The sequence below is a fragment of the Pimephales promelas genome, chromosome 5, assembly GCF_988280905.1.
Source record: "Pimephales promelas chromosome 5, fPimPro1.hap1.1, whole genome shotgun sequence".
In the NCBI taxonomy this organism is placed as follows: Eukaryota; Metazoa; Chordata; class Actinopteri; order Cypriniformes; family Leuciscidae; genus Pimephales; species Pimephales promelas.
In genome coordinates this window covers 6,132,942-6,154,654 of record NC_142773.1, presented here as the reverse complement: position 1 = coordinate 6,154,654, position 21,713 = coordinate 6,132,942, and the positions used below count along the sequence as shown (strand labels likewise).

At 39.5% G+C, this 21,713-nt stretch overlaps 2 protein-coding genes and 1 long non-coding RNA gene across 4 annotated transcripts in view; all 3 read right to left on the bottom strand.

Annotated features, from left to right (window-relative positions):
* The window catches only part of LOC120469721 (adhesion G protein-coupled receptor E4), a 34,681-nt gene extending 25,565 nt beyond the window's left edge, over positions 1 to 9,116 (bottom strand). For both annotated transcript variants that reach the window (XM_089130836.1, XM_089130837.1), the window contains exons 1-9: positions 9,069 to 9,116; positions 8,897 to 8,947; positions 8,727 to 8,777; positions 8,557 to 8,607; positions 6,563 to 6,613; positions 6,375 to 6,425; positions 2,976 to 3,026; positions 2,806 to 2,856; positions 2,626 to 2,676 (exon numbers count right to left, since the gene is read on the bottom strand). The gene's annotated coding sequence lies outside the window, so the exon portion shown is untranslated. The remainder of the gene's footprint in view (positions 1 to 2,625; positions 2,677 to 2,805; positions 2,857 to 2,975; positions 3,027 to 6,374; positions 6,426 to 6,562; positions 6,614 to 8,556; positions 8,608 to 8,726; positions 8,778 to 8,896; positions 8,948 to 9,068) is intronic.
* A 111-nt stretch (positions 9,117 to 9,227) lies between these two features.
* LOC148981327 (uncharacterized) lies at positions 9,228 to 10,147 on the bottom strand. Its single transcript, XR_016168447.1, has 4 exons — positions 10,095 to 10,147; positions 9,925 to 9,975; positions 9,756 to 9,806; positions 9,228 to 9,278 (listed from the first exon to the last, which is right to left on the bottom strand). It is a non-coding gene; the product is annotated as an uncharacterized LOC148981327 (long non-coding RNA).
* A 604-nt stretch (positions 10,148 to 10,751) lies between these two features.
* The window catches only part of LOC148981326 (uncharacterized), a 32,885-nt gene continuing 21,923 nt past the window's right edge, over positions 10,752 to 21,713 (bottom strand). Inside the window, exons 5-14 of the mRNA XM_089130741.1 lie at positions 21,089 to 21,469; positions 20,948 to 21,004; positions 18,864 to 19,289; positions 18,723 to 18,779; positions 15,976 to 16,494; positions 15,461 to 15,517; positions 15,122 to 15,172; positions 14,950 to 15,000; positions 10,979 to 11,035; positions 10,752 to 10,837 (exon numbers count right to left, since the gene is read on the bottom strand). Of these exons, the coding sequence (XP_088986867.1) occupies positions 10,752 to 10,837; positions 10,979 to 11,035; positions 14,950 to 15,000; positions 15,122 to 15,172; positions 15,461 to 15,517; positions 15,976 to 16,494; positions 18,723 to 18,779; positions 18,864 to 19,289; positions 20,948 to 21,004; positions 21,089 to 21,469 (1,742 nt within the window). The remainder of the gene's footprint in view (positions 10,838 to 10,978; positions 11,036 to 14,949; positions 15,001 to 15,121; positions 15,173 to 15,460; positions 15,518 to 15,975; positions 16,495 to 18,722; positions 18,780 to 18,863; positions 19,290 to 20,947; positions 21,005 to 21,088; positions 21,470 to 21,713) is intronic.

Below are 21,713 nucleotides of genomic sequence, written 5' to 3'. Positions count from 1 at the left end.
CATTTTAATAAACTTTTGGAGTTGCTAACACGTTACAGTCAATGGGAAACAACACCACTTCCGTTGTCAAAATGCGCGCGCAACTATTTGATCACGTGGGCTGTAAAAGGGTCATACTTTGTATGAGAGTGTATCCACCTCTATGTAACTCCTCCCACCTTGTAAGGTATATGAACACAAGGTATTTTGCCATTCGTTAGACTTTGCTAAGATTTTTGGACGAAGCAGGCTACATCAATGCAACATCAATAAAGAACCCTGCTTAAAAAGATACTTCCAAGTCTCCTGGTCTTCGCTTATGAGTCAACAGTGACTGACTGAGTTCCAAAACTGAATCTTTAAACTTCAAGCAACAAAAGATCTCAACAAAGAATTAACTTTCTGACTGAGTTCCAGACGGAATCTTTCCGTGCAACAAACGATTTGGTGAGTTTCACTCTATTCAAAGAACTTTTAAAGACCAGTACAACTTTGTTATCCTCTGCTACTAATCACTCCTTATCAAGGAACCGGCTTTACTGATTAGATGCGCATAACAATATTGTGCGATATATCGCCCAGCCCTACTCTTAAAACTAACTGCTGGACCGCTGGAGATATATTTGGCAGCAGCAACTACTAGAAAATCTACCAAGAGAACCAGCCCCTAGAGGCTGGCTTCTGGTGTAATTGTGACAGCCAGTTAGGGGAACTGACTGGCAGAAACATTTACATTTGAATTTATTCATTTAGCTTAGGGGCATAGAATTTAGAAGGGACGCTAGAGACGTGTCCCTACCAATATCCAGTGACACTGATAGATCCCTAGCAATAATTTCCATCAAAACTTAAAATATATTTATAAATTGATTAGGGCTGGGCAAAAAATAGATTTTTCTATTAATCATTTTTTAAAACGTGGTTGGTGCAAAATCGATTCTCAACGTCGGCCACAAACGATTTTTTTCCATATCAAGGGCTCGCAGTGCTTTGTCCTCTCTCTCTGTATTAGGCAAGCGATAAGCGCAGCAGGTGTCGATATACATTCGCGTTCAAGAGTCGGGACATGACGGAATATTCACTTGCACAATCGGGCAAAACTAACGTTTATCATTTTCACATCTTTTTAAGTTTTACCAGTTTAAACAATTAAGCAACAACCATCCCGTGCTCGCGCACACTCAGAGATGTCTTTCACTGCGTGCACTTTAAATCCGCCTCACAAACAAAGTTTTCGCCAGACACAAAAGTTTTATCCCTGTATTATATCGCTTTAACAGTTAAAAACACACAAAATTAATGTCAAAACTCTGGTCTTCGTGAGTAACCTCGTAAAGACAGTTGGTTATGACTTAAATTAGCATTAAACGCGTGTGACAGACAGACACTATAATGAGACAGTAACGGATCCGTGCCATAGTTCTTAAAGTGAACGCAGCCATGTCTGTCATTAATTCTGTTGTCATAACAACATAATATAGCATTAATTGTAAGCAATCAGAATTAATAGCTTATGTATTTAATTCAGTCTGGACTAAAAAGACTATCCAGTATTATTTTACATTGGATTACTTTATTCAGTTTCTGTGGTATTTCTGACATACCACAAAAAACTACCCCAAAATCTTATTTGTGTCTTTATTCTATTCTATTTATTTGTGCTACTTTTTTCAATTTAATTCAAAGATTGAAATCAAGCTTGTTGCATAAACTCTTAACAAAAAATTACATAAACATTTAGGTAAGATCAATGTAATAAAAAAATGTCTAAATATTTATTTATCTATATCTATCTTAAACATAAAATAACCTGATCCTGTTTGATCAAGCTGTGCGACTGTTCTGTCTTTTTTGCATCTAGCATCAAAATCCTGTCTATTCATTCTATGCATTTAGTGTAGTGTACCTAAAATAAAAAGATTTTTATATACAGGTTTTTAGCTCTTAATTTCTTTGTATTAATTAACCACTAGTAAACTTATGTCCACTGTTCTTTTTTTATATAAATATAGGATTTGTATTACATCTATATTCATTATAGTCAAATCGAGAATCATATCAGGAATAGAGAATCGAAATCGCAATCGAGAATCGCAATCGATCTGAGAGCTTTCGAATCAAAATTGAACATGTGAATCGGTACAGCTCTAAAATTGATGTCCCCGTCCCCACCAATTTCAAAATCAAACCTACGCCTCTGATTTAACTGATGCTTTTATGCAAAGCAACTTACAATTGCTATATATATCAGAGGTTACACCCCTCGGAGCAACTAGGGGTTAAGTGTGTTGCTCAGGGACACATAGGTGTCTCACAGTAGATTCGAACCCATTATCAGTGTTTGGTTTAGTTGGGCAGTTGACCATTACTCATTAACTAAGATTCGGGATGCTCTTTTATCACTTCCTGGTCATGACGTCACCCAGCCGTGTTGTTCATTCCTTCCATTAGACTAGTTGACATAGATGATTCATAAAGCATTCACGCTGGGAGCTTTCACAAAGTATTGTTGATGCATCGTGAATTCCCTCGAAAGGAAACTATGTTAAACCAGAATGGGATAATGAACTACTGTTTTCTTCATGAGGAAAACTATATTGATGGGTTTCTTTTAAACGGCCAGACTGAGTCCAGAATCATCCTCACCTGTAGATGTTGAACTGGTAGATGTTGTAGAAGTGTCCGGCTGTAAAGAAACTGAAACAATAATGCATGATAAATCAGGCTAGTATGCTGAATTACTGTGTTTTTTAAGAAGACACTAATTAAGCAGGATAGTCTTTGATAGTTTTTTGATAGTCACATTTAGCCCAGAAACATGCTCACCATCAGTAGTGGGACTGGTAGATTTAGAGGAAGTGACTGACAGTAAATGATCTGTAACATTAACAAGATGAAAAGAGATGCTAAGTCAGAATTAGATGATGTGCTGTGTTCTTATTAACACATTATGGAAGGTTGCATTTCAATACAGTGCAGTCTAACACAATCCTCACCTGTAGAAGTAGAACTGGTAGATGGTGTGGAAGTGACTGGCAGTAAAGAAACTGAAACAATAAACAGGTGAAGCAGACTCAGATGATGAATTAAAGGGATACTTCAGGATTTAGCATCAAGCTTTGTATCAGTAGAAAACCTGTCGTATTTCCGAATTACCGTGCGAAAAATCATCATTTTTGCGATTTAGGATTTAGCATTAAGCTTTGTATCAGTAGAAAATCAGTCGTATTTTTGAATTACCATCGGAAAATCATCATTTTGCGCCATCGGAAGATTTTTGGGCCAAAGGCTAAAGACTACAGCCAGTGTTCCGCATGTTTTCACCACGCCCATATGGGGCGGGATCTCACTCACAGAATGTAAAGATCATGTCAGCCATCTTTCTGTAGAAGCTAAGCTAACGGGCTCTTGCCTCTTGGTCTGTGTAGAAAGTTTGTATAGTAGGTTAATCACGATGGTGGAAGGTAGTTTTGAAGTTGAAATGGCAGAAGGGGATTTCGAAGATCTGTTGCGAGAATCTGATGCTCGCGGCTACCTGTACGAGCCAGTTGCGGGAGATGGAGGAACAAGAGACGGCCGGAACGAGACAGACTCGAGCTGGGGTGGGTGAGAACCTGATGTTCGCGGCTACCTGCACAAGTCGCAATACAACGATAAACAGGTGTGGGAGATAAAGGAACAACAATATACATTAGGCTAGTACTGTCACGTGTGGGTTTTGTATCTTGTTCTTGTGTGTCATGTGTTCCCCTGTCTTTCCATGTCAGCTGTTCCCCATTTTGTTGATTAGTCTCCCCAGGTGTTTCTGATTAGCCACGCCCCCTTGTTACCTTGTTTAGCTTGTCTGTCTGTGTAATTATACCTCTGTTCCCCAGTCTTTGTTTGTCAGTTGTTGTTTCGTGTAGTGGTTTCTTGCTCCTGCTTTGAGTTCTGTTTCCTAAGTTCTATTTTTTGAGTTCATGTTCTGTTAGTTTGCCTTGGATTATCTGTTTGTCTATTTAATTAAAGTGCTTGCTTTTGGATTCTCTCCACTTCACTCCTCCTTCAGTGTAACAGAACGACCGACCAAATATGAATCCAGCAGCACGGATCTCGTCTGATCTACACAGCCTAGACCGGGAGTTCGCTGGACAGATTGCCCTGGAAAGCCTTGATCTATTCCAGTATACGTGGGGGTAGGGTTGGGTATCGAGAATCGAATATCGATTGGAATCGGGACTAACTTTTCGTTTTTCCCGGAATCGTTCAAAAGTTAAAATTTCGATTCCTAGTTTCGATATTCAGAGTCCGTCGAGCGGAAGAAGAAACCGCTGAACAACACCAACGAAGAAGCGTCTACTGGAAGTGTTGGCATAACCGCGCGAGTCGAACATGAGTAGCTTACGTCGGCAGTCCAAAGTGTGGCTTCACTTTTCTAAAAATAACGAAATCTCGGCAAAATGCAAAATTTGTATTTGTGACAGAAGGAGTATTTCCTTCAGAAAGGATTATTTCCTTCAGAAAGACCGTTGGTTAGCAAGGTTGGCTAAACTTTTTTGACCCTGCCTCTTAAAAGAATCGGAATCGAGAATCGTTAGGAACCGGAATCAAAACAAGGAATCGGAATCGGAATCAGAATCAAATTCAAACGATACCCAACCCTATGTGGGGGTTTGTTCCTCTTGCTGCCTCCTGCTCCCTGGATGACGAGGCAATTAAATTATGTTACCGGCTGGGGGCTGAGGAGGTCAACCCGAGGGAACTCCCTGATCTCTCCGGCCTGGGTTGGAGAGAGGCGCTCTCTAGATATCTGGAGAGCTTCATCCCGTGTCACACCATGCCTTCACCGGTGGTCCCGAGTCCGGTGGTCCGGAGACGGAGGAGGAGAAGAATGAGCAGCCAGAGACCGTCCAGCCAGAGACGCTTCACGTCACTTCTGCCAAGCCAGAGACACTTCACGTCACTTCTGCCAAGCCAGAGACGCTTCACGTCACTTCCTCCGAGCCAGTGTCTACGGACAAGATGGCCGAACCAGAGACGCTTCACGTCACTTCCTCCGAGCCAGTGTCTACGGACAAGATGGCCGAACCAGAGACTGTTCATGTCACTTCCTCCGAGCCAGTGTCTACGGACAGGATGGCCGAACCAGAGACTGTTCACATCACTTCTACTGATCCAGAGACTATTCACGTCACGTTCTCCGAGCCAGTGTCTACGGAGAAGATGGCTGCCTCCGAGCCAGAGTGTGTGTCGTCTGTCCCCGAGCCAGAGTGCGTGTCGACTGTCCCCGTGCCAGAGTGTGTGTCTGCAGTGTGTGTTTCGTCTGTTCCTGAGCCAGTGTCTGTTTCTGTTCTTGCTCCTGAGCCACCATGGTCTTCACCGCCGTGGCCGCCTGAGGAGTCTTCACTGCCTTGGCCGCCCGAGGGGTCTTCACCGCCTTGGCTGCCCGCTCATCCTGCTCCGCCCTGGTCCCCTGAGGGTTCGCCTCCACCCTGGCCACCCGAGGGGTCTTCTCCGCCCTGGCTGCCTGCACGTCCTGCTTTGCCCTTGTAATACCCTGGTCCTACTCCCCTGCACGGACCTGACCCTCCATCCCTCCCCCATGACCACCCTCCTGAACTGTTCTATTTTTGTTTTAAGGGGCTATGTCCCATGTGGGTTTTGTATCTTGCTCTTATGTGTCATGTGTTCCCCTGTCTTTCCATGTCAGCTGTTCCCCATTTTGTTGATTAGTCTCCCCAGGTGTTTCTGATTAGCCACGCCCCCTTGTTACCTTGTTTAGCTTGTCTGTCTGTGTATTTATACCTCTGTTCCCCAGTCTTTGTTTGTCGGTCTTTGATTCGTGTAGTGGTTTCTTGCTCCTGCTTTGAGTTCTGTTTCCTCAGTTCTGTTTTCTGAGTTCATGTTCTTTTAGTTTGCCTTGGATTATCTGTTTGTTTATTTAATTAAAGTGCTTGCTTTTGGATTCTCTCCGCTTCACTCCTCCTTCAATGTAACAAGTACATCCCGGTACAATGCAATTTAGCACCATTTCGATGGAAATGTATCAAATAACTCATGATGTATCAAAGCATCCTAGTTGTATCCATTTTTTGGATTCTGCCACCTGTAACCGGTAGGCGTGGTTTGCGAGTGGCCTCGTAAGGGCAGCAAAGCAAGTGCATTTTGGGAGTTGTTGTCTTTCAGCCACATGAGTAAAAAATACATTTTCTGCCTTTTCTCAGTCTAGAATGCTTCAATTTCAAAAATAATTTTTATATTTCTTCTATATTAACGACCAATATTAAATACACATTCATCTTCCCAGAGGTGAAGTATCCCTTTAATGTTTTTTTTGTTTGTTTGTTTGTTTTTCCCAAGAAGACACTAATTATGCAGGAGGATCTTTTGAAAGTCACTTTCAGAAACATGCTCACCTTCAGTAGTGGGACTGGTAGATGTTGTGGAAGTGACTGACAGTAAATTATCTGTAACATTAACCAGGTGAAAAGAGATGCCATGTCAAATTTAGATGAAGTGCTGAGTTCTTCATGAAGACATTAATTATGGAGGACATTTCAATATACAGTATACAGTATACAGTCCAGTGTAACATCATCCTCACCTGTAGATGTAGAACTGGTAGATGTTGTGGAAGTGACTGGCTGAAAAGGAACTGAAACAATAACAGATTGAAACACGTTTCCATCAGTTCATCCCCAGCTAACAGAATTGTGTTATAAGAACGTTCTCTAAATATTCAGTGTTGTTTCTGGGAACGTGAAAAAATGTCCAGTTTTCTTCTTGTTAGAGGAACATGTTTTAAAAGGTATAATGTTCCTCAAATGATTTTTAAATGTAATTTTGGATTTTGATAAATTCCAAGAACATAAAAATGTCAAGTTTCATGAATGTTACTACACAGCAAAAACTCAAGAGTGTTAAAGACTCAATAGTGTAAAAGTGTTAAAATTTGAGTGTTAAAGGACAAGTTCGGTATTTTACAATTAAAGCCCTGTTTTAAGATCGTCCCTGATGAAATAGAATGGTTAAGATTGTTTTTTAGACAGATGCTCCTGTCACAAGAATTTTTGGATTCTGTGTTAGCACAGAATATGTCTAAAAAACAATCTTAACTATTCTATTTCATCAGGGACGATCTTAAAACAGGGCTTTAATTGTAAAATACCGAACTTGTACTTTAAATTAACACTGAAGAGTGTTAAAGTTAATGTGCTTTTTAAGTTATTGATTGAGTGATGATTGACCATTATTGAAGACACCTGATGTTAACAAGCAGAATCACTGAAGAATAAAAATCGAATTTAGTGTCCATTATGGTGTTTGGTTTAGTTGGGCAGTTGACCTTTACTCATTAACTTTAGATTCGGGATACTCTTTTATCACTTCCTGGTCATGATGTTATCCGCCATGATGTTCATTCCTTCCATTGAACTAGCTGACATTGATGCTTCATGAGTCATTCACGCTGAGAGCGTTCCCAAAGCGTAGTTGACTCATTGTGAGTTCCCTTGAAAGGGAACTTTGTTAAAGAGAACCTATCATGGATTTTTGAAAATGACTGTTTATGTAGTGTGTTTATGTAGTGTCATGTCGAGAAGACGCTGTGTTCTGCATCGCAAACACAGTTCAGCCACTTGTTTTCATTGCCCAGGGACGAGCATGTGAAGAATCAGTGGTTAGAGTTCATATTTGCAACGATACCACAACATTATAGCCCGAACCTTGTGTTCTCATCATTTTAATGATGAATCATTCAAAAACATAATGAATTCAAATGTGGATTCGCAAGCCGGTTGTTCCCGAAGGAGGGCTCAGTAAGCAGTGTATATGGATCAGGTTTGTCCTCCTCCGAATCACAATCTGTAAGTATTATTAATAATGTTTGCTGTTATGTTTTCTGTAGCATGCATAGTTATATTGTGTTGTGTGTGTTGTGTACACTCCGCGCAGCTTCTAAGTGGGGTAAAGTTAGTTTTGTTTTTGATATTCACCAGACATTCATTGAAAAATGGCAAATACCTCCTAAACGAATAAGCCAAATATGACTTCGCTCTATATAATAAGCACTGTCCCTCAAAAGCCGCCGCAATGTGAGTTTCGCTGGGAAAGCTTGCTCTTGACGGAGACGCGAATAAGGGACCGTGTGGAAAGTGCACTTTTTCTGACACGTTTCTTCAAACACTATATACAATTTTCAACACTTGACAAGCTATAATGCTGGTTATGGGCGTTCCATTGCCGACAATCGCTGCCTACGGTTTACCAATAACAACTGACTGGGTCAATTGACCAATCACCTCCGTCACTCAAAGGAGGTTTTTGGGAAATTGAATCGTTGAACGAATCATTTGGGAGTCGTTGAGCAAATCGGGTAAAAATAAATGCATATTATAAGACAAATAAATTGTTTTTTATCCTTGCATGCACGTTGAAATGTTTTTGGGAACTCCCAAAACAAAAATAGGAACATTTCAAATGCTATGATAGGGGCTCTTTAAACCAGACTGGAATAATTAACTACTGTGTTCTTAATTAAGAAAACCATGTTAATGGGTTTATTTTAAATGGCCAGATTGAGTCCAGAATCATCCTCACCTGTAGATGTTGAACTGGTAGATGTTGTGGACGTGTCCGGCTGTAAAGGAACTGAAACAATAGTGCATGATAAATCAGACTAGTATGCTGAATTACTGTGTTTTTCAAGAAAACACTAATTATGAAGGAAGATCTTTTGAAAGTCACATTTAGCCCAGAAACATGCTCACCTTCAGTAGTGGGACTGGTAGATGTAGAGGAAGTGACTGACAGTAAATGATCTGTAACATTAACAAGATGAAAAGAGATGCTAAGTCAGAATTAGATGATGTGCTGTGTTTTTATTAACACATTATGGAAGGTTGCATTTCAATACAGTGCAGTCTAACATCATCCTCACCTGTGGAAGTAGAACTGCTAGAAGGTGTGGAAGTGACCGGCAGTAAAGAAACTGAAAAAATAAAGAGATGATAAAGCGTGATGAATTAATGTTTTTTTTTTTTTTTCCAAGAAGACACTAATTATGAAGGAGGATCTCTTGAAAGTCACTTTCAGCCCAGAAACATGCTCACCTTCAGTAGTGGGACTGGTAGATGTTGTGGAAGTGACTGAGAGTAAATGATTTGTAACATTAACCAGATGAAAAGAGATGCCATGTCAAATTTCATGAAGGCATTATTAATTATGGAGGGCATTCCAATATATACAGTCCAGTGTAACATCATCCTCACCTGCAGATGTAGAACCGGTAGATGTTGTGGAAGTGACCGGCTGAAAAGGAACTGAAACAATAACAGATTGAAACACATGTCTCCATCAGCTCATCCCCAGCTAACAGAATTGTGTTATAAGAATCTTCTCCAAATATTCCAACACAGTCTCATGAAAGTGCATATCTATACCACGCTTGTCATTTCTCGTGGCATTTATACACCAAAATTGGTTTTTGCATGCATATGCTACGCACTGAAAACCCCCTGAGTAGGTTTAGGGGGAAGGGGGGTGGGAAGTTCGTACTTATTATACGCCAAAAAGTGTGTATCATATGCACGCGAAAAACGCGTACCATATACACACAAAAACTAGTTTTGGCATATAAATGGGACGAGAAATTACATTTGTGCTATAGATACGAACTTTCACGAGATCGGGCTCAAGATTCAGTGTTGGTTCTGTGAACGTGAAAAATGAACTAATGAGGAAAACCATATTGATGGATTTCTTTTAAACGGCCAGATTGAGTCCTGAATCATCCTCACCTGTAGATGTTGAACTGGTAGATGTTGTGGAAGTGTCCGGCTGTAAAGAAACTGAAACAATAATGCATGATAAATCAGACTAGTATGCTGAATTACTGTGTTTTTCAATAAGACACTAATTATGCAGGAGGATCTTTTAAAGTCACATTTAGCCCAGAAACATGCTCACCTTCAGTAGTGGGACTGGTAGATGTAGAGGAAGTGACTGACAGTAAATGATCTGTAACATTAACAAGATGAAAAGAGATGCTAAGTCAAAATTAGATGATGTGCTGTGTTCTAGTTAAGAAATTATGGAGGGTTGCAGTTCAATACAGTCCAGTCTAACACAATCCTCACCTGTAGAAGTAGAACTGGTAGATGGTGTGGAAGTGACCGGTAGTAAAGAAACTGAAACAATAACCAGATGATAAAGCAGACTCAGATGATGAATTAATGTTTTTTTTTCAAGAAGACACTAATTATGCAGGAGGATCTTTGGAAAGTCACATTCAGCCCAGAAACATGCTCACCTTCAGTAGTGGGACCGGTAGATGTAGAGGAAGTGACTGACAGTAAATGATCTGTAACATTAACAAGATGAAAAGAGATGCTAAGTCAAAATTAGATGATGTGCTGTGTTCTAGTTAAGAAATTATGGAGGGTTGCAGTTCAATACAGTCCAGTCTAACACAATCCTCACCTGTAGAAGTAGAACTGGTAGATGGTGTGGAAGTGACCGGTAGTAAAGAAACTGAAACAATAACCAGATGATAAAGCAGACTCAGATGATGAATTAATGTTTTTTTTTCAAGAAGACACTAATTATGCAGGAGGATCTTTGGAAAGTCACATTCAGCCCAGAAACATGCTCACCTTCAGTAGTGGGACTTGTAGATGTTGTGGAAGTGACTGATAGTAAATGTTCTGTAACATTAACAAGATGAAAGGAGATCCCATGTCAAATTTAGATGAAGTGCTGAGTTCTTCATGAAGACATTAATTACATAGGGCATTTCAATATACACAGTCCAGTGTAACATCATCCTCACCCGTAGAAGCAGAACTGGTAGATGTTGTGGAAGTGACCGGCTGAAAAGTAACTGAAACAATAACAGATTGAAACACATGTTTTCATCAGCTCATCTTTATCTATAGACACACAAACACACCAGTTCAACTCTGTGGTCCACAATCATTCAGATAAAATGCAATCCAAAAGAGGAAACATCAGACTACATTACCAGCTGAGGTATTCTGTGGTGTGACTGTTGTGTCAGTGCTGCTGATGTTATTAACAGCTGAAAAAAATAATGACATATGAATACCAATGAATCAACAAACATCCAATTAAAATAGCTAATGTAGATATAATAAACAGTGAGTTATTACTAAATTACATTTATTGGATGCTTTCAGTGCCATTTTCTTCTCTTTAGATGCACCAGTTGAGATCTGCATTCTCATGGATTATTTTCTTGTGATTCTCAAAATGTATCATTCAGACTGGTGAATCCCCAAAGGCTGCATTTACACTGCAGGTCTTGATGCCCAAATCCGATTTTCTGACTATATCCGATTTTTTGACGACCTGCTTACTTCATCTTTTAAAAGTGACCTATATCCGATTTTTGCATTTGAAATGTCTTCTGTAACAACCCTGCATTTTTGCCTGCACTCTTCACCCCAAACACTCAAAAGACCTCCGCATTGCTCCACTGTGTGTATCCTTTCTTCCATCGCGCCCATAATCGCACACTTTTTAATGACGCATGACTCGCATTTACTGGGGAATATCCGATTTGTCTGCTTACATGGCACACGCAAATGCACGTATCCGATTCATATCCGATTTATTACAACATATGAATGAGGCCTGAATCCGATCTGAGAAAATCGGAATCCATGCGTTTTTTTTCCTGCTTACACGTTCACCGGTCATATCCGATCTGTGGCACATGAGAGGAAAAAAAATCGGATTTGGGTCACTTGAACCATGCAATGTAAACAAGGCCAAAGTAACGCAATAACATGCAAGTAGCACTCCAGACTCTTAACTGAACTTTGCATTGATATAAAATTGAACAATCCGCCAAAGTAACGATAGAAGGTTTAAATTAATGATTGATGGTTGTTACGTTCCACGTGTGTGTGTGGCGTTTTGTTATTCTGTGTATATTGATGTGTTTATCACCTGTTAGTCGTTATGCTGCTCATTACTCTCTCTCTGTCTCTATCGCCTGATCTCTGCCTATAGGTTGCTGGGATTGGCCGAGTCGGACGCCATTCATCCGTAAGGCGGGGCTTGGTGACTAATTGGAGATCGTCCCAGCTGGTTAAAAGGATGTTGCGTTCATTGTCCCAGTGTCTCTCCTTTGTTGTAGCTTATGGTAGAAAACTCTGTTCTCTCTTTGTAAAGTGATTTGAGGTCACTAGCGGAATGAGAGTTGCATTATGTGCTTTATGCGACATGTTTATCTATTTTTGAATGGGTGATATTCATTCGTGTTGTTAGCTTTTGTTTGCTTTTCGGGGAAAAGAACATAGGCAAGTATATCGCGATATACATTGTACCCGTAGCAGATAATTGTTAGAAACACCAGGTAAGAAGTGAGCGCCACCCGTTGTATTTTTGTTTTATTAGATAGTGAGTTAGGGTGCCGGATGCACCGAAGATTTCGGTTTATTTTCTACATTTTTCTTTGGTTAGATTAGGTTAGATGTAAGGAGTGTTTTGTTATCTTGTGTTCTTTCTTTTGGCGCCACTTTTGTTCTTTTCCTTTTTATTGTTTGTTGGTTTTATTCACCCTATCATTTATTGTATGTGGCACTTATTGTTATTATGATTATTATTGACTGGACTCAATGGCTTCGGCTTACAGAAATAAATTCCAGTTATTTTTTCTCTTCAAAATGAGTCTGACATGTGTTTGTCCACCACACTCCACTTTCAGCAGTATGTTCAATATATAAATGTTGCGGTACCAACCCTAGACCCACAACGGTTCGTAACAATGGTTCGTTCAGGTCATGTCTTATAAGTGTATAGAAACTTGAGATTTCACCATCTCACTCTTAAAACAATTTTTTTTCTCACTCTCTTTCTTTCTACAACTCGTATGAATGTGTGTGTGTGTGTGTGTGTGATTGTGTTAGATATTAGTTTTATGTGTTAGAATAATCAAAGTCTTGTTTATATTTCAAACAGAATTGTTCTTGTGTTGTTTGCTTACATATTTAATGTCTTAAACTGATGATCTAGGTTACCCTGCTAATAAATAGTGTTTCACTGTAGTTTGGATATTTATATCCGCTGCAGAGATTATAGTTACGGCCCTTTCAAATGAACGCTGGAGGAGTCATTTACTCGGCCGTATAAGTGATTCTGTTAAGATTCACTAACTTTAGCTCTTTTGTGGCAGTATAGCAGCTGCATGAGCGGGCGACAGAACGTCTCAGACCACTCCAAGAAAAGTGATCATCTGTACTGGAGAAAGTACATTCTTCTTGGCATTAAGCCATAACCCCAACCCTAAAATGCTAGGACGACATCTCGATGCCGAACTGCTAACTGTTCTGATTCCCCTAGAATCAACCAGTTTTTCATGCAATTCGGGGCCAGAGCTGCATCTATGCGCTTTGTGAATGTGTGGGGTGATATGGTTAGACCGAAAGGAAGTGCCTGAAACTGGTGTGCTTTGCCCCTGAAAGAAACCTTCAGGAACCTCCTGTGCTGAGGGAGGATGGAGATATGGAAGTATGCGTTGTTTAGATCTATTGTGACAAACCAGTCCTCGGATTTGATTTGAGTCACAATCTGTTTGAGTGTCAGTATCTTGAAATTGAGTTTTAGCACCGAACACTTCAACAGACGAAGATCTAGTATGTGGCGCAGTTCTCTATCTTTTTATGGAACAATGAGGTAACGACTGTAAAGACCGACGCTATGTCCAGTTTTCTTGATGTTAGAGGAACATGTTTTAAAATGTATAATGTTCCTCAAACGTTCTTTAAATGTAATTTTTCGATTAAAAATTCAACATGATACTAATGTTGATTTCTAACATTCCAAGAACATACAAATGTCCAGTTTCCTGAATGTTACTACACAGCAAAAACTCAAGAGTGTTAAGGACTCAATAGTGTTATAATTTTAACATTGCGTGTTAAATTAACACTGAAGAGTGTTAACGTTAATATGCAATTTAAGTTATTGATTGAGTGATGATTGAGCATTATTTACAAACAATTTTAGTCACCATTATGGGGATCAGTGTTTGTTTTAGTTGAGCAGTAGACAGTATAAGGAGTCGACAGAGCCATCTCACTGGAACTCAACTGAGACAAGTGAAGCCCATTTTTTAGGACTTCCGTTCCTAATGCGCAGACTCAAACTGACTCAAACAAAGCTTGACAATGTAGATGTGATGTGAGCAATCCGTCTGTCTTCTGGTGGCTGTGGCATGAGAAATCTGAATCATTCCCTTCCAAAACTTGCAGAGGTGGACAGTGTGAGAAGGAGCTGTTCATGAGCTAGGAGCAGGAGACACTTTTGCTAGGTATTCTGATTAATTATTTTGTCATTTGTCCTCCACGTTACCCAGATTGCCCGCAAGCTTCTCCTCCTGTCCATATGGTAATCTCTCTACTGTGCGACAGAGAGTTGCGTGGTTATGACACAATCGTTAGCCTACTTGCACAAAGACTGCTTCTACGGGGCCATAACATAAGCTACAAGAAAATGGAGCATTTTTATACATTGTCGTGTTTCTTCAGAAATAAATAATGGACAAATGGAGTCTTCAAAGGCCTCAGAAGTAAAGTTATTCGCTGTCAAAGTGACGCCCAAATGAATGGGAGTCAATGGAAATGCTATCGCAAGTGAAGTTCTGCTACAAGATGGCGGCACCCATCCAGCTTCAACTTCCGGTCGATGGATTACCCCCTTGGCAGTTGACCTTTACATGTTTAACTTTAGATTCCGGATGCTCTTTTATCACTTCCTGAATGTTAATTCCTTCAATTGGACAAGTTGACATAGTTGACGCATTCACACTGGGAGCGTTCCCAAAGCGTCATTGACTCATCGTGAGTTCCCACGAAAGGGAACTATATTAAACCAGACTGGGATAATGAACTAATGTGTTCTTCATGAGGAAAACCATATTGATGGATTTCTTTTAAACAGCCACACTGAGTCCAGAATCATCCTCACCTGTAGATGTTGAACTGGTAGTTGGTGTGGAAGTGTCCGGCTGTAAAGAAACTGAAACAATAACACATGATAAATCAGACTTGAATGCTGAATTACTGTGTTTTTTTTAAAAATACACCAATTATGAAGGAGGATCTCTTGAAAGTCACATTTAGCCCAGAAACATGCTCACCTTCAGTAGTGGGACTGGTAGATGTAGAGGAAGTGACTGACAGTAAATGATCTGTAACATTAACAAGATTAAAAGAGATGCTAAGTCAGAATCAGATTAAGTGCTGTGTTCTTATTAAGATATTATTATATTTCAATACAGTCCAGTCTAACTGGAAGTAGAACTGGTAGATGGTGAGGAAGTGACCAGCAAAGAAACTGAAACCATAAACAGTTTGAAACACACATTTTCATCAGCTCATCTTTATCTATAGACACACAAACACACCAGTTCAATTCAGTGGTCCACAATTATTCAGACAAAACACAATCCAAAAGAGGAAACATCAGACTACATTACCAGCTGAGGTATTCTGTGGTGTGACTGTTGTGTCAGTGCTGCTGATGTTATTAACAGCTGAAAAAAATAATGACATATGAATACCAATGAATCAACAAACATCCAATTAAAATAGCTAATGTAGATATAATAAACAGTGAGTTATTACTAAATTACATTTATTGGATGCTTTCGGTGTCATTTTCTTCTCTTTAGATGCACCAGTTGAAATCTACATTGTCATGGATTATTTTCTTGTGATTCTCAAAATGTATTATTCAGACTGGTTTGAAATTCAAAAGAATAGAATTATGCAACTATTTACAGTGACAGAGTATTTACTATACAAATCTGAACTTCATGCGGCTTTAGAACAACATGTTTGTGTGAATTCTTTCTTTAAACACCTATCCTATTTTAACTTTCAGAACTTATATGACTTTATGTACACAAGGGGCGTTAATTTGACACTGGGGATTTTGCTGTGCATTCACCAGGCCAGAAAATAACCAAGGAGACACAGTGTGTTGCATTACCAGTTGAGTTGCTCGCTGATGTAACAGCTGGAGAGCTGTTGTAGATGCTGCCAGTGTCTGAAAGTTTGGATGAATAATGATTAATAAACAGAAACACAACAATCATGAATGTGTAGAAAGAACTCATGTAAAGATAATTACCTGCACAGTATGCTGAATTGCATAAAGTTGGACTAACCAGCTCATAGACATAATAATTGCCTGGACAGGCTTTGATTTTAATGGGAAAAGATCCAAAAATGCAGCAGTTATTGCTCCAGTGACTGCAAACATCTCGAGTGACGACTCCATCCTCAATTGTTGGGTGTCCACCACGTATCCACAGCGGGGCAGCAGTGCCACACCTGTATGTTGCAACACATGTGTCTGGGATCTGAACATTCAAGCCGTAATAGAACAGACGATACCAGCCGCTCCAGGAAACGGAGATGTCACACATGGAGGAGGTATATGTGTAACTGGTGGCTCTCCTTGGATCATCCAGCACAGTGTAGTTGTAGCAGGGGTCAACAGAGAGAACTGTAATGAAAACATTAAAAATAAAGAAAGAAGACAAAATGTGTTGCTGAAACTTGACAAAAAGTGTTGCATAATATTCACGTCCTTGGATTGAATATTATGCCTTTATGGGAACAGTATGAATGGGAAAGTGACTCTGAAGCAGTCCAATGGTACAAGTTGGAGCTCTCCAAAAATTCTGAGTTTACAAATTGTAATTATAAACACACAATAGAAAAACACAGAACACATCAAAGATATTCCCCTCAGTGAACAAAGTACACAAATTCATTGGAGGTTTATAATTGTTGTGTTTTAATTGACCTTGATTTCCCATAATGCTGTATATGTGTCCTTTCCCTGAACGTGCCTGAGTCACGAACAAACAGGCAAGCACTACAACCTAGAAGAAAGATAACTGGTCTATTGCATGAACTGCTGATTAACGGCTTGCTTAGAAAATAAGCTATTAGAAACACAATGTGTTACTTTACCCAGGGTTTCCGCGGGGTTGTAAAAGGTAGTAACTTAAATTATGCCAAATTAAGGCCAGTAAAAAGTAGTAAAAAGTAGTAAACGTCATCTGACGAGGTAGTAAATTTTCAAAGCCCCATCTAACTGGGTCTAAATGGTTTTCAATCAGGGTAATTTACGAGTGCAGGCCTATTTAAACTTTAAACTTACATGAATTTATTTTGAGTCGGACGCAAAGACAGCAAAAAGAAAGGTCGGATGTGAGTGAACGGAACGACGTCACGCGATGTGTACATTGGGTGGTTCAAGCTACGTTACCTTAGCTTGGCGGTAAACCTGTGCTCCGCGTGAGTTTACCAAATAAATATGGGCAAGTGCAAGTTTTCGGACCTCTGGCTGGAGGACGCTCGGTTTAAAGACTGGCTTAGGCCAGTAGTTGGAAACAGTCGAGAAGGTTTTTGCTACGTTTGCAAGAAAACGATAAATATTACTTGGATGGGGGTGAAGGCAGTTAATTCCCACAGGGAGTCGACTAGCCACCAAGCCAGGATGCGCGTAAGACATAACACCCAGCTACCGCTGTCGCTGTTTTACACTGAACCAGCGGCTACATCGACGCCATCAACCTCCACTGCTCCCCCAACCTTGCCTGCTTGCTCCTCGCAGTCCACTGCCAGTAATCCTACCACCAGCATACAGTCGATCTGTACCACCACTGCTATGCTACAGGCTGAAGTACTATGGTGTTTAGACTTGGCAGTGAAACACCACTTGTTCAAGTCCAATGATGGCATACGAGACCTGTTTAGCATGATGTTCCCGGACCATACGTACTTGCGTATAAAACATAAGTACGTATGGTCCGGCATGATTTATAGCTTCATCCAGTTGCTTCTTAAAATAGGGGGTGATGCCAAATTTGATCATGTAGCTGGTCTTGTCTTTGGCCAAAGTGAACGGTTGAAGCTATAAATCATGCCGGACCATACGTACTTATGTTTGATGAGAGTCTGAATGAATCGTCAAAGAAAAAACAAATGGACATACAGATTCGTTTTTTTGGAGGATGGCTGTGTCCGCTCGAGGTATTTTGGCTCACAATTTCTGGGACATGGAAGAGCTGAGGATCTGTTGCAGCACATCAAAGTAAGTTTATTTTTATATAGTTATTGGTTAGGGGCAGTAGCGGCATTCAAAACAGCGCTGTTACTAGTTTAACGTTACTATATTCTATATCAATAGCTTTTCAGAAGTGAAACTATTTTACTGATTAAAGGGTAGCTAAAACCTAAACCAATTTTTTTAGTTAATGATCTGTAAGAATAGGGCCTTATTAGTGCTGTTTATTGATTCGAGTAACTTTTTTGACATTTAAAACGTCTTAGTGCGGCCCTCTTCAGGTTGAACGGTGGCTACTGCAGTTGAATTCTCCACTCTCCATTTTAGAGAGTCTGACAGCAGGTCTCAGGTGCACGCCCCCTCTATCTCTGCTGGGGTCTATCCACTTATCCTGCATTTTTCAAATATTGCCAGTGAAAAATATTGAATATTTTTCAAATATTGTGAATATCAGACTTTCCCTAAATTAACCTTTAATGTCATTTCCTTTTTTTGCCAGGGTGCTACTGTTTGGAGCAGGTCTTATTTTTGCTCTTGTGGGTTGAATTATGTTAAAGTTTGAAGCCGTGTTGGTAGTAAGAATATTGTGATGGTAGTAAAATAGGTGTAAGAAGGTAGTAAATTCAATTTAAGAATCTCTGTATAAACTCTGTTACCAGTTGCGATGGTCACTGGTGTGACAGTTGTAGAGCTGGTGTTAATGCTGCCAGTGTCTGAAAGTTTGGATGAATAATGATTAATCAACAGAAACACAAATATCATGAATGTGTAGAAAGAGCTCATGTGATTATAATTACCTGCACAGTATGTTGAACAGCAGTAAGTTGGTCTAACCAGCTCATAGACATAGTAATTGCCTGGACAGGCTTTGACTTTAATGGGAAGAGACCCGTAATAGCAGCAGTAATCGTTATAGTGACCGCAGACATCTCGAGTGACGACTCCATCCTCAACTGTTGGGTGTCCACCATGGATCCACAGTGGGACTTCAGTGCCACAGCTGTACTTCTCAACACACGTGTCTGGGATATGAGCGTTCAGGCCGTTAATGAAGAGACGATACCAGCCGCTCCAAATAACATTGGTGTCACACTTGTAGTAGTTGTTGCAGTTGTAGTTATAGTAGTAGTAGTTGTTGTAATAGGAGTAATATTGTCTGCTGTTGGCTCTCCAAGGATCATCCAGCACAGTGTAGTGGTAGCAGGGGTCAGTGGAATGAAAATCTGTTGTGAAAACACGAGAATCTGTTGCTTTAATTATACAGTTTCGAAAAAGTTTTGTGTGGAAACTATTATTTCATTTTAACAATCTAAAACTTTGTTTATTTAAAAGACATGCAATTGGAATTGCGATAATGAAACTGTAGGGCAGGACTAGATTTTCTTGAATGGTTGTGGTTTGCAAATGGTTCAATAACGCCGTTCATACAGTTCAGAAGTTCGCTGAACTTCATACAGTTCAGCTCACTCAGCACGACGGTCGTGGTTTGACTTATCGAGACTATTTTCTAAGATGGCTCCTGTCTGTATACATACTGTCTTTATAACGTATCTTCTTATTAAACAGTCTGTACACTTACAAAGTTCTCAATGCTTTGTTTTGCATGTATGGAGCCTCATTATGTTACTGCGTTAGTGTGGGTTTGAGTTTGTAAAATACACACTGATGTCTATGGAAGCAGCAATAATAATCCTTTCAATTATAATAAGATGACACGTTTTATTCCTATCAGATACACATTGTGTAAGTAGCTTAACATTTGACCCTATTCTTCTCCCAGTTCACCAGCCACTTACTATCATGTATTTCGTGAGAAGTGGAGGAATTGACGATGTAAATCTAACAGATCCGATTCTCTGAACTGAAAAAAAAATAAATAAAATGGCGCCGCCCATTGTGCATACAGCTCAACTAACATGATCGCCCATATTTGACAATCGGAATATCAGTATTTCATGTTATAGCTAATACATTTGTGAATATCTTTAATAAAAAAAGGAAAAATTACAAAAAAGCAGATCATCATTCATTCTGCACTCTGTTGTGGTTGTGGTGTGTCACGTGACAAGCAATGATGCCTCACCATGGAAACATTAAAGTGGCAAATTCTAAGTAACGGTCGCCTTGAAAAACTCACGCTGGGGGGTCAGTTAGAATATTTTAAACTTACGTGTGAAAGGGTTAAATAAGTATTTAAAATACAGTCTCTCAAAGAACTTATACAAATTTCATTAGATTTTTTTATGTTAGGAAAAAAAACGAATTACAAAATACTCAAAAGTTATGAAATACTTATGTCAAATGTATGTAATTAAAATACTGCCCATCTCTGATACAGACATCAATAATTAGCCTATGAATCCCAACAATGGTAACAAGCAGATCACCCCTGAACATGAGGTCATTATTTAATCATGCAGCAATGCATGATGGGAGCCATGAATGAGTTTTGATTGGTGGCATCCAAAATGCACAGCAAAATGCTTTGCAATTGTCATCATTGTTGAGATTCACAGGCTGATGTCTTTAAAAAAATTTGATTAAGTTTGATTAAATTATTTGGATTATATTGTAAAAGTAAAAAATGCTTTTCAAGATCAGTGCTGCTATAATCAATAAAGTAAATGTAACATTATGGCAACATAATTTTTTCCTTCAGTGATTCTGCTTGTCAACATTAGGTGTCTTCAATAATACTGAATTAATTACTTAATTATCTCATTAACTTTAACACTGCTTCAGTTTTCATTTAACACTCTCTGACTGTGGACTCTATATAAACACTGCAGTGTTAATTTAACACTAGGGATTTTGCTGTGCAGAGATCATCACAGTCATCAGGCCAGAAAAATAACCTAAGAGACACAGTGTGTTACATTACCAGTTGAGATGGGCGCTGGTAAGACAGCTGCAGAGCTGGTGTTAATGCTGCTAACATCTGAAAGTATGGATGAATAATGATTAATGAACAGAGACACAAATATCATGAATGTGTAGAAAGAGCTTGTATGAACACAATTACCTGAACAGTATGCAAAATTGCAGCGAGTTGGTCTAACCAGCTCATAGACATAATAATTTCCTGGACAGGCTTTGACTTTAATGGGAAAAGACCCGTAATAGCAGCAGTAATTGTCCCAGTGACCGCAGACATCGCGACTGACGACTCCATCCTCCACTTTTGGGTGTCCACCACGTATCCACAGCGGGACAGCAGTGCTACAGCGATACTTCTCAACACAAGTGTCTGGGATTTGAACACTAAAGCCATAAAGGAAGAGACGGTACCAGCCGCTCCAGGAGACAGATTCGTCACACATGGGGATGTAAGATTGTCTGTTGGTGGCTCTCCACGCATTATCCAGCACATTGTAGTTGAAGCAGGGGTCAACAGGATGAGAATCTGTTATGAAAAATAATGTATTTTGAAAGAAATGCATTGTTCTAATAAATGATTGTATTATGTTTTACTATTTAACTTGTCTTTTATTAAGTATTAACAAAACATTCAAACTGGACTTTATATTATAGACAAATATGTCATCTTCTAATCTAATCTACAAGCTATTCTAATGTAAAATAACAAATTTAACTTCAGAATCAGACTGGAAAAATCTAAATTTCAAAACCTGCACAATTTGGGGTGT